At 46.0% G+C, this 14,651-nt stretch overlaps 1 protein-coding gene across 2 annotated transcripts in view; it reads right to left on the minus strand.

Annotated features, from left to right (window-relative positions):
• Positions 1 to 5,693: 5,693 nt before the first annotated feature.
• C2CD2 (C2 calcium dependent domain containing 2) overlaps positions 5,694 to 14,651 on the minus strand; it is a 34,821-nt gene continuing 25,863 nt past the window's right edge. The window contains exons 13-15 of one of the 2 annotated variants that reach the window (XM_042033644.1): positions 13,648 to 13,960; positions 11,881 to 11,917; positions 8,966 to 9,034 (exon numbers count right to left, since the gene is read on the minus strand). In XM_042033644.1, the coding sequence (XP_041889578.1) occupies positions 11,892 to 11,917; positions 13,648 to 13,960 (339 nt within the window). In that variant the 3' untranslated portion in view covers positions 8,966 to 9,034; positions 11,881 to 11,891. Of the gene's footprint in view, positions 9,035 to 11,880; positions 11,918 to 13,647; positions 13,961 to 14,651 lie in introns of both variants that reach the window. The other variant, XM_042033634.1, reaches the window with a different exon arrangement.

The raw sequence follows: 14,651 nt of genomic DNA on the forward strand, positions 1-14,651 counted from the left end.
GGGCGGGCGCGGAGCAGGGCGGGAAGTGTAGTGCGGCGGGGCCGGCCCCGGCCCTGACCCCGGCCGTGTCCCCTCCATGTCCCCGCCCGGGGTGCCGCCAGCCGGGTCCCCCCCCGGGCGGGTCCCACCCCCGAGCCCCCGGAGCCCTTCCCGGCGGCTCCCCGGGCCGGAGGCGGGCGGTGGCCGCGCTGAAGGTGGCGGAGCACTCGGGTGGCTCTCGCCGGGTTTCCCGTCTCTTCCCGGGCAGAGGCGGCCCGGAGCAGGCGGGAGGGTTGGCAAAAACAGAATCACAGGATTGGTAAGGTTGGAAAAGAGCTCCGGGATCATCCGGTCCAAGTTAAGACCCAACACCACCTTGTCCATCAGACCGCGGCACTGAGTGCTACATCCAGTGTTTCCTTAAACACATCCAGGGATGGGGACTTCACCAGGTCCCTGAGCAGCCCGTTCCAATGTCTAATCATCTTCTTCTGTGAAGAAATCCTTCCTGATGTCGGACCTGACCCTCTCCTGGCGCAGCTTAGGTCATTTCCCCTCGCCCTGTCCCTTGTTCCCTGGGAACAGAGCCCAGTTCCCATCTGGCTGCCCCTCCTGTCAGGGAGATGTAGGGAGCAGTAACATCACCCTTGAGCCTCCTTTTCTGCAGGCTAAACACCCCCAGCCCCCTCAGCCACTCCTCACAGGGCTTCTGCTCCAGACCCTTCCCCAGCTTTGTTGTCTTTCTCTGGACACAGACCACATCAGCCCTGTGGTGTTTCCTCAGCCAAGCCCTGGCCATGTACCCGAGCACCTTTGCCTCCTTATCCAAGCCTCACTGAGGTTCAGTGCTCCAGGACGAAAGGACATATTCTCAAGTTGCACCAGGGAAGGTTCAGGTTGGACATTAGGAAGAATTTCTTCACTGGAAGGGTGATTAGACATTGGAACAGTCTGCCCAGGGAGGTGTTGGAGTCCCCATCCCTAGAGGTGTCCAAGGAAGGCCAGGACATGACAGTCAGTGCTCTGGGCTGGGTGACAAGGTGGGTCATGGGTTGGACTCGATCATCTTGGATGTCTTTTCCAACCTAAATGATACAATGATTCCTAAATCTCATCATTCTGGCATCACCAGGATCTATCAGGGCTCGGCCCTGCTGTTCCTGACAGCACAAATCATTTAGGGGGTTTTAAACCTTCAGGTTATTCCACCACTTCAGCCAGTGGCCAGGGCAAGAAGCATGCAAGCTTTTTGTATTCAAGCATGCCCCAATTTTTTGCTCTGCTGAGAAGGGTAGCCTGCAGTGGAGTCCTCCCAAAGCCTTATGCAGTGCTCTCTGCCACCAAGGTGTGACTAGTCAGCCTCCACTGTAAGAACACCACTAGAGAGCAAAAGGTGGTGGGAAGCAGGCACCAGCTCTGTTTTCTCCAAGCAATGTGCTCCTCTCACATCTGGCTACATCTTTAACAGCTGGCAAAGGCCTTTCTCAGTTCTCACCCGCCCCACAAACCCTTCTGCACAAGTACCAGTTTCAAATACGTGTGGAGAGTATCTGAGCATGGGTCAGGCTGGAAGGGACCACAGTGGATCAGCTGGTCCCACCTCCCTGCTCAAGCAGGGCCATCCCCGGGCACAGGAATGTATCCAGGTGGTTCTGGAGCATCTCCAGTGAGGGAGACTCCACAACGTCTCTGCACAATCTCTGCACAATCTGTTCAGTGCTCGGTCACTGCACAGGGAAGAAACTCTTCCTCATGTTCAGGGGGAACTTCTGTGCATCAGTTCCTGCCCATTTCTCTCGTCCTGTTGCAGAGCCTGGATCCACCCTCTGGGCATCCCCCCTTTTAGATATTTATACACACTAATGAGGTCCCCTCTCAGTTGTCTCTTCTCTAGACTGAACAGCCCCAGCTCCCTCAGCCTTTCCTCATAGCAGAGATGCTCCAGTCCTTTATTTTGTCACTCTCCACTGGCCCTGCTCCAGGACCTCCCTGTCCTGAGGAGCCCAGGGCTGGACACAGCACCCCAGATGTGCCTCATCAGGGCTCCGTAGAGGGGCTGCTGGAAATGCTCTTCCTGATGTACCCCAGGGCACCATTCATGGCCATACTGTGACCGTCTTGTCAGGTGCTTGGGGAAACTGAAACAAAGCAGTGTTTGAATTTTGAAAATATTGTACTTGGCAAAACAGTGTGAATTTCAGCATGAGGAACCATTTCTTCTTTCAAAATGACTCGTCAGCATATTGAAATGACTACAGGAGTAGTAAGGGGAGTTTTTTCAAGGATCTAACTGCATGTACAAATCGTTTGCTTTTTCAAAGACTGAAGCTGACTGGCAGTTTTTGTATAGTCTGCTTTTACTTATTTTCCCTGTATATTTCAGTGCATAATCCCATGGACTTTTGTATGGTTTTCTCCAGCATCCAGCACTTCAGAGTGGTTTATCCTATTTGCAGTGCACTCACTTTATCAGAGTAAGTATAAATTAATTCAGAATAGTCATCTGTATGTGTACAATGCATGTGAGCCTGGATCCTGCAGCTCCAAAATTATTTTTTTTTTTAGTATTAACATCAGACTATGAAGTTGCATCTTCTGCCGGGCTCACCTGGGTACAGAGATGAAAAATTGAAAATCCTTTACATTTATTAAGAATGATGAACTGGAGGGAAGAGTACGGTGCCACACTTGGAGCTACATCCATTCCTGCTCTCCCTCTGACAGGTCCTGTCACTTTTGCTGGCATCACACAAGGTAAAAAACATCACCCCAGATTAGAGCAGGAGGGAAAAGGATGGAGGTTTGTTAATAGGAGACTATCAGGAAATTTGAGCTAAGCACTTCAAGAGTGTGAAATAAACAGGCATGTAAATGTGGGCAGTAACTCCCAGTAAGGGAATGTAACATTTCCTTGTAAAAGAGGGTACAGCCCTCAGCTTTGGAATGGAAATAGAAACATTATTGTGGCTATTTTCATGTGAATGCCTTTTATTTGTTTTGTTGGTTTTTTTTGTTGTGGTGGTTTTAATGTTGGGGTTGGGTTTTTTCCCCTCAGTCTGGTAGGGCTTTGTGGCAGCACTGCTTTATAATATAAACCTTTTCAATAAAATCATCACAAAAGAACCTAATTCCCAGGCTGTGCTCATTTAGTACTGGTGTTTTCTCCATAGGATCCAGGCCCTAACACTCCTTCCCCTTTGCCCCCTAATTCAGGATATTACAACATAACTGAGAAAAAAAAAAAAAAAGAGTAACCACAATGAGCTCCACAATTCCTTCTGCCATTAGATTCCCACCCAATCCACGTGTCAGGTGATTTCTCAAGCAACAAGGGGCTACCTGATAGGCTGGGGTTATCAGGAACAACCACAGTGTCAGCACAGCACAGGTGGAGAACTCTGCTCCTGAACAAACAGGGAAATAAATGGTCTGTGTTAAGCAACAGGTCAAATTAGTGAAGGAGAGTGGAAAACCATCTGTTACACCTGGGTATGTAGGACAGCACAGCACACAGAGACAATTGGCTTTTATTGTATGTACAGCAGGTGTTACTTCTTTAAAAAATCCTCTTAGGTTTTTGTAGTGAGATAATAAATCTGTACATCATAGATTTCATAATTGCACCAACTTAGGTTTATGTATGCACAGAAAGAAAAACACACCACAGAAGAAGTGACTATGACGGCTGATGCTAGAAAAAAAAGTTTTATCCCACCTGGAATAATACAGAGCATAATACATCATTGGGAAATACAGAGTTATAGTACTGGAAAGACCTCAGATCCATCCTTCCCAGCTATTTTCACACCATGCCAGCACCTTGCATAGCAGCAGTTTGGATATCCTGAGTGAAGTGGTATTACTCACCCTTAACTTAAAGTAATCACCCTTGTTATATAATTAATCTGGAGTTGTTTGTCACCATGGTGGAGGCTTAGCAATGTGCAGAAGCATATGCTGACTTTAAACACATGAATAAATCCACTTAGGTCCTGTGGAGGTCAAAGCATGAGGTCAGCTGTTCCCCCTCACAACAGGAATGTCTTAGCCCGGAGCTCTGGCACAGTTAATTCTGCACCAGGGTAAGCACTTGTCTCAAACCTCAGCTCTCCAGTTCAAAGCCTGCAATAAACCCAATTGAAAAATCCAGGCAGCTCTCACCTTGCTCTTTGTAACACCCGGAGCTACCAGACCTAAAAAAAGTGCTAAAACAAGAGCAAGATTCTTATTTTGCTTCCCCATCCACATTTGATAGCATTTTATGCTTTCAACTTTGGTTTTTCCTATGACATCTTGCACATCAAGAACACCAAAACTCTGCAAGAAATACACAGCAGAAAGTTTTCACTTGAAAAACACCTAGAACCAGCAAGGAAATGCAGCATCAGGAAATGCTGTAAAATTCCACTGATGCCCAAAACTGGTGTAACTGCCAGGCAATTTCATCAAAAAAGCAGCACTGTAAGTCCAGTCCTTTCAAGAGCAAGACAGATACAAGGTCTATATGGCCTGGAGCCCCAGCCTGTCTCCCAAAGAAAGAGCAGGGAAAAAAAAATCTGTCAGAAAGCATAAGAATAAAACCCAGTATTTATGCCTGCACAGTGTATGACCTGTCCATTAAGTTGTTTTGCAAAGGTATTTCGCTTTCAAAATGAACTTTTTCCCACCCTGCATTCCTTCTGCCTCAGATTCCCAAGTTTTATATATTGTTAGGAAATGACTGTAATTTCTTCCTGGGCAAGTAGGATATGAAATACCAGGGATTTAGGGATAAAGTCCTCCCCTCCTTTCTGAAGTGACTTTGGAAGTGATCTCCATCACTTTATTAAAGTTACTTAGCTTGTATTCCCACTGGAGATATTAGGTAGTTTTATTGCTTTAATCTACAAAGAGCAGTTTAATTCCTGTACTATTTACTCAGTCAAAATTCACACTAAAGCCAAGGCAAATCTTGGTTAGGTGAGGACAGGTGTTGTCTCCATCGAGGCAAATTTAAATTTTAAACATCATAAAGCAAAACTACAAACACAGATTAAGAAGTTTCAGCTATGGGCAGAAAAATTCTTTAGAAAGGAAAAGCAAGCCTTCATCTCTTAGTCCTCATGAAATAAATACCATGCCTTCTTTGCTGTACAGAAACCCAGAAACACAAAAGTGTGAGAAAAGGGACAAAAAGGAATTAGTATTTCACAGGTTGTTTCCAATCTACTGTTCTGACATAATTAAATTGCAAGGCAGTAAATAAGTTTTCAGGGTAATAGTATGTAAAGATTTTATCTATGGGTCAAGTGGGTAGTTATTAAATTCTTTAAAATTTTAATAACCAGTCATTTGAACAATGGATCAAATTACAAAAACACAGATGATTCCCTCTGGTATCCTTCACAAAACTGCATAGGACACATCACGGTGTTGTTTGTGCCAGTTGACAAATCCAGTCTTTCTGACCCACACCTGCAGTGTGGATCCTGCAGGTTGTGAGGATCCAGCTCACACTGACCCAGATACACAAAAAATGTACATCCTCAGATCTCCTGATCTTAAATGACAACCTAAGGAGGGAATGGGATTCCATATTGTGGGTCTTTGGGGTTGTCACGACTGAGCAAATCAATTGTCCCTTTGTGTTTAGTGCCTGAGCTTGTTTTTACAGCAGGACATAAATTATTTGCTGAGGAGTAAGAAGTGAGGAACACACCACCCAGATACAGAGATCCAACATCAAACCAAACAATGTTTATTTTCCTGAGGAGTGATGGCAAGTAAAAAACAAGATTCCCTTTTTACACCAAATGCCTTGCTCTCTTCATCTGAAGAATCCATTCTCTCTCAACACATGTGAGCCCAAACCTTCACACAGTTTGCAGTAAAGAATGTTCTTCATTCCCACCATCAGGGCAAGCATTCAAGTGATCATCAAGACCTTAAGATGAACCAAACCCCCACTTTTTTCACGTGTATCCATCCTCTGGGTTAAGCTACAAGCAAACCCTACTCCTGTATCCTGCAAGTTACACAGTCCTATTTCACCCCATTCTACAGCATGTGCTAAAGCTTCTGTAAATTAGAATCCCAGCTCAGTAATTTAAGAAGACTTCAAGTAGGTTATATGCTGCCTCTACATTCCCAATTCCACAGCTCTTTGTTTTTAGTGTATGGATGTGCTACCCATGGAGCACAGATTCACCTGGATTTCTTGAACTCAGTGATCAGTTGTGGTTTTGTCCTTCAGCAACAAAGACTGAGCATTTAAAAATGGCAGGGACTTGACCCCTACCCTGCCCCATAACACAGAGAGTTCCTGGTAAAATCAAGAGGAAAAGTGTCTGTTGAGGGAACATGACATCAGGGGTTTTAATGCTCACATCATGAACCACTGTAGAACAAATGAAGAAACAAAGCTTCTACTTTGTATTAAATCAGAAATAAACAAAACTGTTCAGGCACATTCAAGCTGGACAGACCTGTGTTACTGAACTGGGATTTGTAAGCACATTACAGCTCCAAAAGATTAATTTGTAACCAATTTTCAAAATGAGGAACATTAAAATGCCTTCAAGTGTTTCCATAACAAGCAGCATGCTTAAACGTACAACTATTTGATAGTCTGGTCTACTGTACAACCACAGTGATCTTAGGAGGTGACACATAAACAGTATTTTTTAACAGTTAAAAGATTTTGTCAGTTCAGTTCTAACATTTTCTTGGTAAAAAAGAAACCAAAGCCCCTCTACTCTGATACTGATTTACCAGGGAACCTTGAGTCCGTCAGAAGTTTGAAATGTATTTCTTCAGTGAGTTTCTATTTTTGATGAATGCTTTAAGTTGAAAGCCAAAGTGTTGGATAGCTTAAAGAGAGGAAAGGGGCCAGGGAAAAAAAAGCACTGTTGGCAAAGTAGGCACAAGGTCTCTCATCCATTTACATCAGTAATTTAGTTGGAAAGAATGGATATTTTTCTTGGCTGAAGACAACAGGCTTGGCCCTTTGTCCTCAGCAGGAATGTAGATGATGGAAAAGTACAGGTAAAGCATGAAAGATGGTACCTGTGAAATACTGACATTTTACTCTTCTTAACAGCCAAAATGAGAACTTTGCCTTTACTTCCATCAGTTTTTCATTTTAGACTAAAGGAGCCAGCTGCAGTATTTAAGCAAGGAAAAAAAGGTTAAAAAACTCATCTGACCAACCACTCAGCACATGACAACACTGGTAGATCTAGAAACTGAACTAAGGGAATTACTATTTTCTCAAAAGCTTTCTTCGCAATTTTGTTTTTTAAGATCTCAGTAAGTGTTTGGCAAGTAAGACAAGCTATCCAATGAAAAGCACTGTAGGGTTAACTACGCTCTATTCACCTATTGCTCCTAGCTTTGCATTTGATATGATGGTTTATGTACTTGTCTAACAAGCACTTGGGAGAAGGAATTAAGAGCCCCTAAGATGAGTTTTTGCATCAGCAATAAAGCTTCTCACACAGGGAAGAAAAGCTACATGTAAGACTTTGCAAATACTTTGTTTGCAAGTAGACTCAAGTAGATTTAAAAAAAAAAAAAAGTTCTGGTTTTTTAAGCCTAACTTTTTTTAAGCAGAACATTGAACAATATGCTAGTATTGGTATTTGCATAATTTATTGATTTATGGCTAATATCAAAGGCATCTCTCCACCTACACGGGCCGAGCAGTGATTACAGCAGGCTACAGTTATTACAGCAGGATATCAGAGTCAGCATTTCCCTTCTGCTTCTGAACATTTACCCGCTTCCAAATTACAACACAAGCTGGATCTGGGCCCCTTTTTGTTTTCCCTTGCAGGCTGACCAGAAAAATCAGTTGCTACTGTTGCAGGCTGCAGTGAGGGAGCACAGTGGTGTCTTCTCTCTCTGTAGAGGTTCAGTCACATGTAAGCGGGTGTGATGTTTCAGTTCTGAGCTCCCTGTTGATGTAAACCAGGTAATCACGTTTGGGTCCTCCCCACAGGATCACTCGGGCTGGAAGTCACAGTGGGCTCATCTGGTGCCACCTCCCTGCTCCAGCAGGGCCATCCCAGAGCACAGGGCACAGGGCTGTGTCCAAACACTTCTGGAGTCAGTGAGGGAGAATCCACAGCCTCGCTGGGCAATCTGTCCCAGTGCTTGGTCACTGCACAATAAACAAGTTCTGCCTCCTGTGCAGGGCAATTGCCGGGCTCAGGCCCTGCCCGTGGCTCTGGTGCCGCTGCCGGGCCCCGGAGCAGAGCCCGGGCCCTGCCCTGAGCCCTCCCTGCAGCCAGGGACAGCCAGGGCTGAGGGCCCCTCTCAGCTGGGGCTCCTCTCGAGGCTGAGCAGCCCCGGCTCCCTCAGCCCGTGCTGGGCACGGAGCTGCTCCAGGCCCTTCCTCAGCTGCGCAGCCTCCGCCGGCCCCGCTCCAGGAGCTCCCTGGCCCTGCTGGGCTGAGGAGCCAGAGCTGGGCACGGCACCCCAGAGGTGCCTCCAGGGCTGGGCACAGGGGCAGGATAACCCTGACCTGCTGGGAATGCTCTTCCCACTGCACCCCAGGACACCAGGTGCTTTCCTGGTCCCCACCTGCACCATTCCCTTTCCTCCCTCCTCTTCCACAATAAACCACACTCCTCCAAAAGCTGTCGGGACACATTCAGCACTGCTCATATTTGGAGGAGCGACTTCATCATCAGAGAGAAAAAGCATTTTGGAAAAATAAACCAAAAAGACCACTGTTAATAGTGAACATCCTTTTATGCAAGTCATCAGCCATATTTGTATTCTCTAGTACTGCTCTGTAAACAAGTGCTCAACTGGTGAGCAAGGATCCCATCGCAGAGGGTTCGGGTTTATAGGTACGGCTCTCCCGAAGCACCGTTCAGTTTGCTCTTGCTCTTGTTCCTGGAAAGGAGCTTCTTGCTCAGAATCCGTGAGAGTGTCCCCCCCTTCTTGCGGCTCTCCTCTGACAGAGGCTGCTGCAGGTACACCAGGTCGTTGTGGGACTGGCTCATTCCCGGGTCCTTCTGGTGATGCTGCCGGCGGAAAAACAGCTTCGCGCTTTTCTTCAAAATCCCACCTGTGGAAGGAAGAAAGTGCAGGACACTTTAGACAGTACAGGCTGCTGTCCTCCTGAAGCTCAACTTTAACTGCAGCATGACTGAGAAAAGCTGATGCTCTGATTTAAGCCAATCTTGTGGAAGTCTCCTTCCTTACACTTAGTTCCAAATGCTTTCCTGGAGGCCACGCTAGTGGTCATACACACATGCACAGCGACTGGGGTGGGTTGTACCCGGGGCTCTAACACGTGAAAGAGGCACATCCAATCTTTCCAACCAGTAAGGTAGAAAGGATTTTATAAAAAGGATGAAAGAGAGGAAATAATGTTATTCTTTGTTGTTTCAGAGATCAAAGGAGGTGAAGATCAGCCCGTGAGGCACCACGAAGTGAAGGTGGCATTTTAATTTGAAGTGCAGGACAACAGTACCTGGCAGTAAACCTGTGTGCAGTGGTTCTGTACAAGCCAGGCAGCAGGTGTTCTGTACAAATTCGGCAGCATCACCCAGAGTAACACTCACAAAGCATTTGCTATTTTGAAGTCCTGTTAGGAATAGCAATGCACTTCAAGCCGATTAAAAATAATATTACATCTGCTTCCAACAGGTTCAGAAGTCTGCCCAAATCCCTCCTGCGGTAAATTAAGTTGCTTTATTTTGCTGTGTTCCTTCCCTTGACCCCATGTCAAACCCAGCATGCAGCCAAGGCAATTGCAGCTGTCACCTCACCAGGGACTCATGTTGCCAACAGCAGCTCTCACTACTCCTCTCTTTGCAAGCTTGGGTTGTTTTTGCAGCCATTCTGCCAAATTCCACCCTCCCTTTCCATGTGTGCCCATGTGCCTGATGTGCAGCTGGCAGGGACACTGCTCCAGGCTACCAGCACCACTCAGCCTGGTGTTGGGACATCAGCTCTGTGTTAAAATAGCATCAGTTTTGTATGGAATTGGGCAAGGGTGCTGTCCCAGGTGGCAGGAGCCAGGTGACAATCCAGCCCAAGAGCTTCTGGCAGTCAGACTTGTATGTGGGGACAATCACCTTCCTAGCAAACCTTCCACACCTCCTCCCTGCACCACTATCAGGTTTCCTGATCCTTTCTCAGTTCAGCTATTAATTCCTCTCATAGCATGGTCTCGATTCTGCTTTTCCTCCCATTGCAAATGGACACAAAAAGCAACACACAGAGCAGTTCTTTCACGGAACACTGCCACTAGCTAGAATTAAATGTTTGTCCCCCAAGGACCTGACAAGGCCTGCGTGTCACTTTGCACAGTGACAGCTGCAGAACAGGTACTTGATGGCAGCCAGATGCTGCTTTGTGCACACCAAAGCAGTCACAAACATGTACTGGGTTTATTACTTCGTACTTTCAGGGCTAAGCACTCAGCACCTGGGAGGATATTCCAGCCTGTTTGTTCTGGCAGCTGCTGAGACTCTCCTCACAGGGCGCAATGGGATGGGAAGCAGAAATCAGCTGAAAGCAACCAGAACTCATGGATTTGAATCTTGACTGCTCTCCCATCAGCCTCTGATTGATCTTTTTGGCAAGGCAGTACCACTTCAAGCTGTTGTCAGCAGCATAAAAGAAGCAGTGTTCCAGCCCAGGACACTGACAGTTGTTGATGTGCAGAGGCTGGGGGGATGCAGAGGCCCCGCTGCTGTGCAGCTCCTGTTTGAGCAGGCAGCTGTTCTGCCCAGCAGCCCTGGCAGCTGCAGCTGAAGCCCTGCCAGCAGCAGTAGGACACAAGGGTTTATCCCTAAGCAGGTTTTTAGTCCCATCCATTCTGTCATTCAGACTGATTTGCCACACCAGGAAACAGCACCAAACTGAGAATGTCCCAAAAATTGTGCCGGTGGCCTGGGACACCTCCCTGCAGCTGAAACACCGTGGGCAGCGCTTCCCTGAGAGCAACACAGGCTTGGCACAAGCAGCAGCCCCCCGACACGAGAGCTCCCTGGTGTTCAGTCACTGCTGCCTGGAAGCTTGCCACATGCCCATCAGTCTGGAGCCAGTCTGGAGTGTGCTGCCTGGCAGTGGCTCTGGCTGCTGTGGAGACATGCAGCCCTGGGAGGGAGGCAGGGCAGGGCAGGGCAGCAGCCTGGCAGTGCTCATGCTGGTTTATGTGCTGGTTTATGTGCTGTTTGCATGCTTATGCCTCCAGTTCAACAGGATCCATGTGCCAGCCCTGCCCCCAGCACCAGGAGATGAGCAGAGAGCACTGTACGAACTCACTGCACTAATGTAGGGTGTTCTGAAAATGCCTGTGGGGATGGGATCACTTCTGAATCTCATTTGTGCTAAGGGAGGAGGATTTCCTTCCACATCTACAAGGATATGAAGAGAGATCACTTTCCATTCCTTCCCAACTTCCAAAACAGTTTTTACACAGGTGGTTTTGTAAATACCTGCTGGTTTTGTCAATACCTGAGATCCCGGTAGCTCTACAAGTTAGGCTAGAAAACCTTCATCTAGAAAACTGTAAGCAGCAGGTTTTTGAATAAATTTTGAATAAATATCTATATCCAGTTATGGGTTTGCATGAGCAGATTTTGACTGATTACCAGATACTACAGCAATGGGCATGATGGAGAGAGATTAGGAATGTAGAGCATCCCTCCAAGCCATCCTTGCTGCCCTCTCTGTGCGACCCTCCTGGACAGCACGACCACCAGAAGGATGATTTGCCACAGCAGACTGGTCTGCTAAGACACCTGAGCACAGGAAGGTAATTCTGGAAGGAGAAAAGGAATGGATGGGGGAAGAGGAAAATGGGTGCCAAACTAATTTTTGCTTCAGTTTTTACAATGAGTGTCTCATTGTAAAGCTACATTTTCTTAGGGATAAAAAAAAAAGACAAAAATAACTTACTGTGTAGGTAATTAATTCTGGCTGGCATAGTAGTCATCTTAAGTTTATAAAAGGGACCAAGTAAGAAAGAGGAAGTCAGAAAGGTAAAAAACCAACCAACCAAAAATATGCAAGAGTAAAAAAAAAAGTGCTAACTTTAAGACATAAATACACACAAAAGGCTTTTCAAAGCAGAAGGGGTTTTGTTTGGGTTTTTTGCTGTGTTTGGGTTTTTTGTTGTTGCATTTGCGGTTTTGTGGTGGGTTTTTTTGTTGTTTGTTTTTTTGGGTTTTTTTAAGGGAAAGCATTTGACAAACAGAAGCCTTGAACTATTCACAGCTCACTGAAGGCAGGGGGGTTGAAATGTTTTCCTATCTTACTCCATAAAAGCTACTCAGCTGTGACAAAGCAGAGATTCAAGGCTTCCACAAAGACATCTGTGTATAAAAGAAAGGGATTTGAGACAGTTTTTTTCAAGTATTTTTTCAAGATGGTACAACTCTCTCAAATTAGAGATATTCTGTGGTTTTATCAATCTTACGCTGAATTGTGTAAAAACGATCTTTAGAAGTCTGATCTCTTTGCACAGGGAAACCCACAACTAGACAACAACTCACATACAAACTTCCACTTGCTTGTTTTAGAATAACACGTTGAAAACAGTCCGGAGGTTTCGCAGTTTCTCACGCAGCTTCCTAAACCTCTCCAGGCTCCAAAATGAGACAAATCCCTTGACAACTAACCCACTCCCCTCACCCCAAACACACCCAAGACTTTCCAGTGCCTGAGCATGTGTGTGGCAGGGATTGTTGCAGTACCCTCCTGATCTCTGATGTGGAGCAGCACAGCTGTGGGAAGGCCAGAGAACTCGATGCTCTAACGGAGGGTCCTGACAAAGAGCTCCAGTGTCTGCCCTGTGTGTGGGGGGGTGATAATCCAGTAAAATAGGGAGGTTTTGTAGTGAGCCATTTTCAGGATCTCTGGATGAGGAAATGACAGAAAATAATAAAGCAAAAGAGAGGTGGATATGGGTGAAAAACACAGTATTTCTGCAACTTTAAGGTGGAACCTGTGTGCCTGTTTGGGGCACAGTCCACTGTACTGGCCCCTTTGTAAGACTTGCTAATAGCCCCTGAGTTTACCACACAGCCACAAACCACTGCTCAGAGGTTACTGGATTTATCAAGTGAACACAAAGAACCCTAAGACATTTTCAAACTGCAGCTATTCAGGTGTGTAACTACCTAAGAAAAATGATCTGATGCCTTATTTACTTATTAAATTACCTTTTATTTCTTTTTCTTTAGCAAATGATGGGAGAATCTGTTCACCAGGCAGTTTCTGCTTCAGCTGTGGTGCTTCCTGAACACACTTTAGTGAGGGCAGGGGAGCCTTGTGCTCAGAGATGTGAAGGAGGAGGAGGAATGTATTGGAAAGCAACTGAGGATCCCTGCATTTTTCACCTTGGTAATGGGGCTGCTAATATAGGGCAAGTCCTGGGTTACAGGAACACCATTTTCCTTGAGGAATTGATAATGTGACTAGTTATTTCTCTCCTAAATAACTGAGTTGGGCATAGTGAGCTGCCAGCTTCTAAGGATGAGCTGTTTCCTCGTGGAGGGGAGGGTAAGAAAGCCTGAGCTGGCTCAGACCTGCAAGTGAAACAGCTTCAACCAACACCACAATCACAAGGAGTTTGAAGGACAAAAAAATCAATAAGAAGGATGAACTACTGCAGCCAATTCTGTAGAGAAAGCAGTTGCTGAAGTGGAAGTGAGGATGACGTACCTTTAGACTTTTTCATGCTCCCAGTTTCTGAAACACTTAATGAGCTCCCAGATATTTCTTCAGAGGTCTGGTCTAAGAGTGTGCTGGTGTCCCACTGCTGGCTGCCGTTCTCCAAACCCCAGGCCTCGTGGGTGCTTTGCTGTGGGTCGGTGTCAGGGACTCTTTCTGAAGCACCCAATGACTGCTTTTCATCAGAGGTGATTTTTGCAACAGCTTCCTCCTCAGTGGGTCGATCTGCTTCCCTGCAGGAGCTGTCCATGGCTGCAGCATAGTCCATCATCAGTGAAGCTTCACTGTCCTGAGATAAAGAGGTCTGCCCAGTGGAAAGAAGAGACAACACTGACAAGTCATCCTCCTGGAGAAGAACAAGCCTCCCTGCAGGAGTTATTTTAACTCTTTACACTTGTATTGCTCAGGACCATCAGCAAATCCCCTGAAGCTTCCTTAGCTCTACTAAAGGAGAGGAGCATTTAGCAAAGTTTTAATCATGTTGTAAAGGCCAAAGGAGTGAAAAAAAGAATAAGTAAATGCCTTCCACCTACCCCTGGCCCCACTACAAATAACAGGACTGCCTATATGTGCTGCTGTAATGAAGTGTCAGCATACAGAGAGAATCTTTTGGTCCTTTTAAGAAAATAAACATCAGAGCATTTCATCTTGTCTCCTTGTTTGCCCACCCTCTGGAACAGCGACCAGAGAACCAGAGTTTTTTCAAAGGGTTTTAACAGCTTTGAAAAATAAATAGAAAAACCTTTCATACTTTTTCTGTGCATTTTTCCTACATGGGTGAAACACACAGAAGGACTGATTATCCTCTCTTCTCACCTAAACTGATTTTCCCAAATCCCTAACACCACTCCTATCTAAGGACACTGTGCATTTCAGTGAGGCTGTCAAATCTAACAATCAGAACCCAACACCCTGATTTGGCTTAACTTGAAACAAGTTACAGAAATAACCTGGCACACAAAACTGGATTCTGCAGAGACAGAAGAAGCATGCTT

This window comes from Corvus kubaryi, unplaced genomic scaffold, assembly GCF_017639235.1.
Source record: "Corvus kubaryi isolate FWS band 111438036 unplaced genomic scaffold, C.kubaryi_AGA036_p1.0 133, whole genome shotgun sequence".
Classification (NCBI taxonomy): Eukaryota; Metazoa; Chordata; class Aves; order Passeriformes; family Corvidae; genus Corvus; species Corvus kubaryi.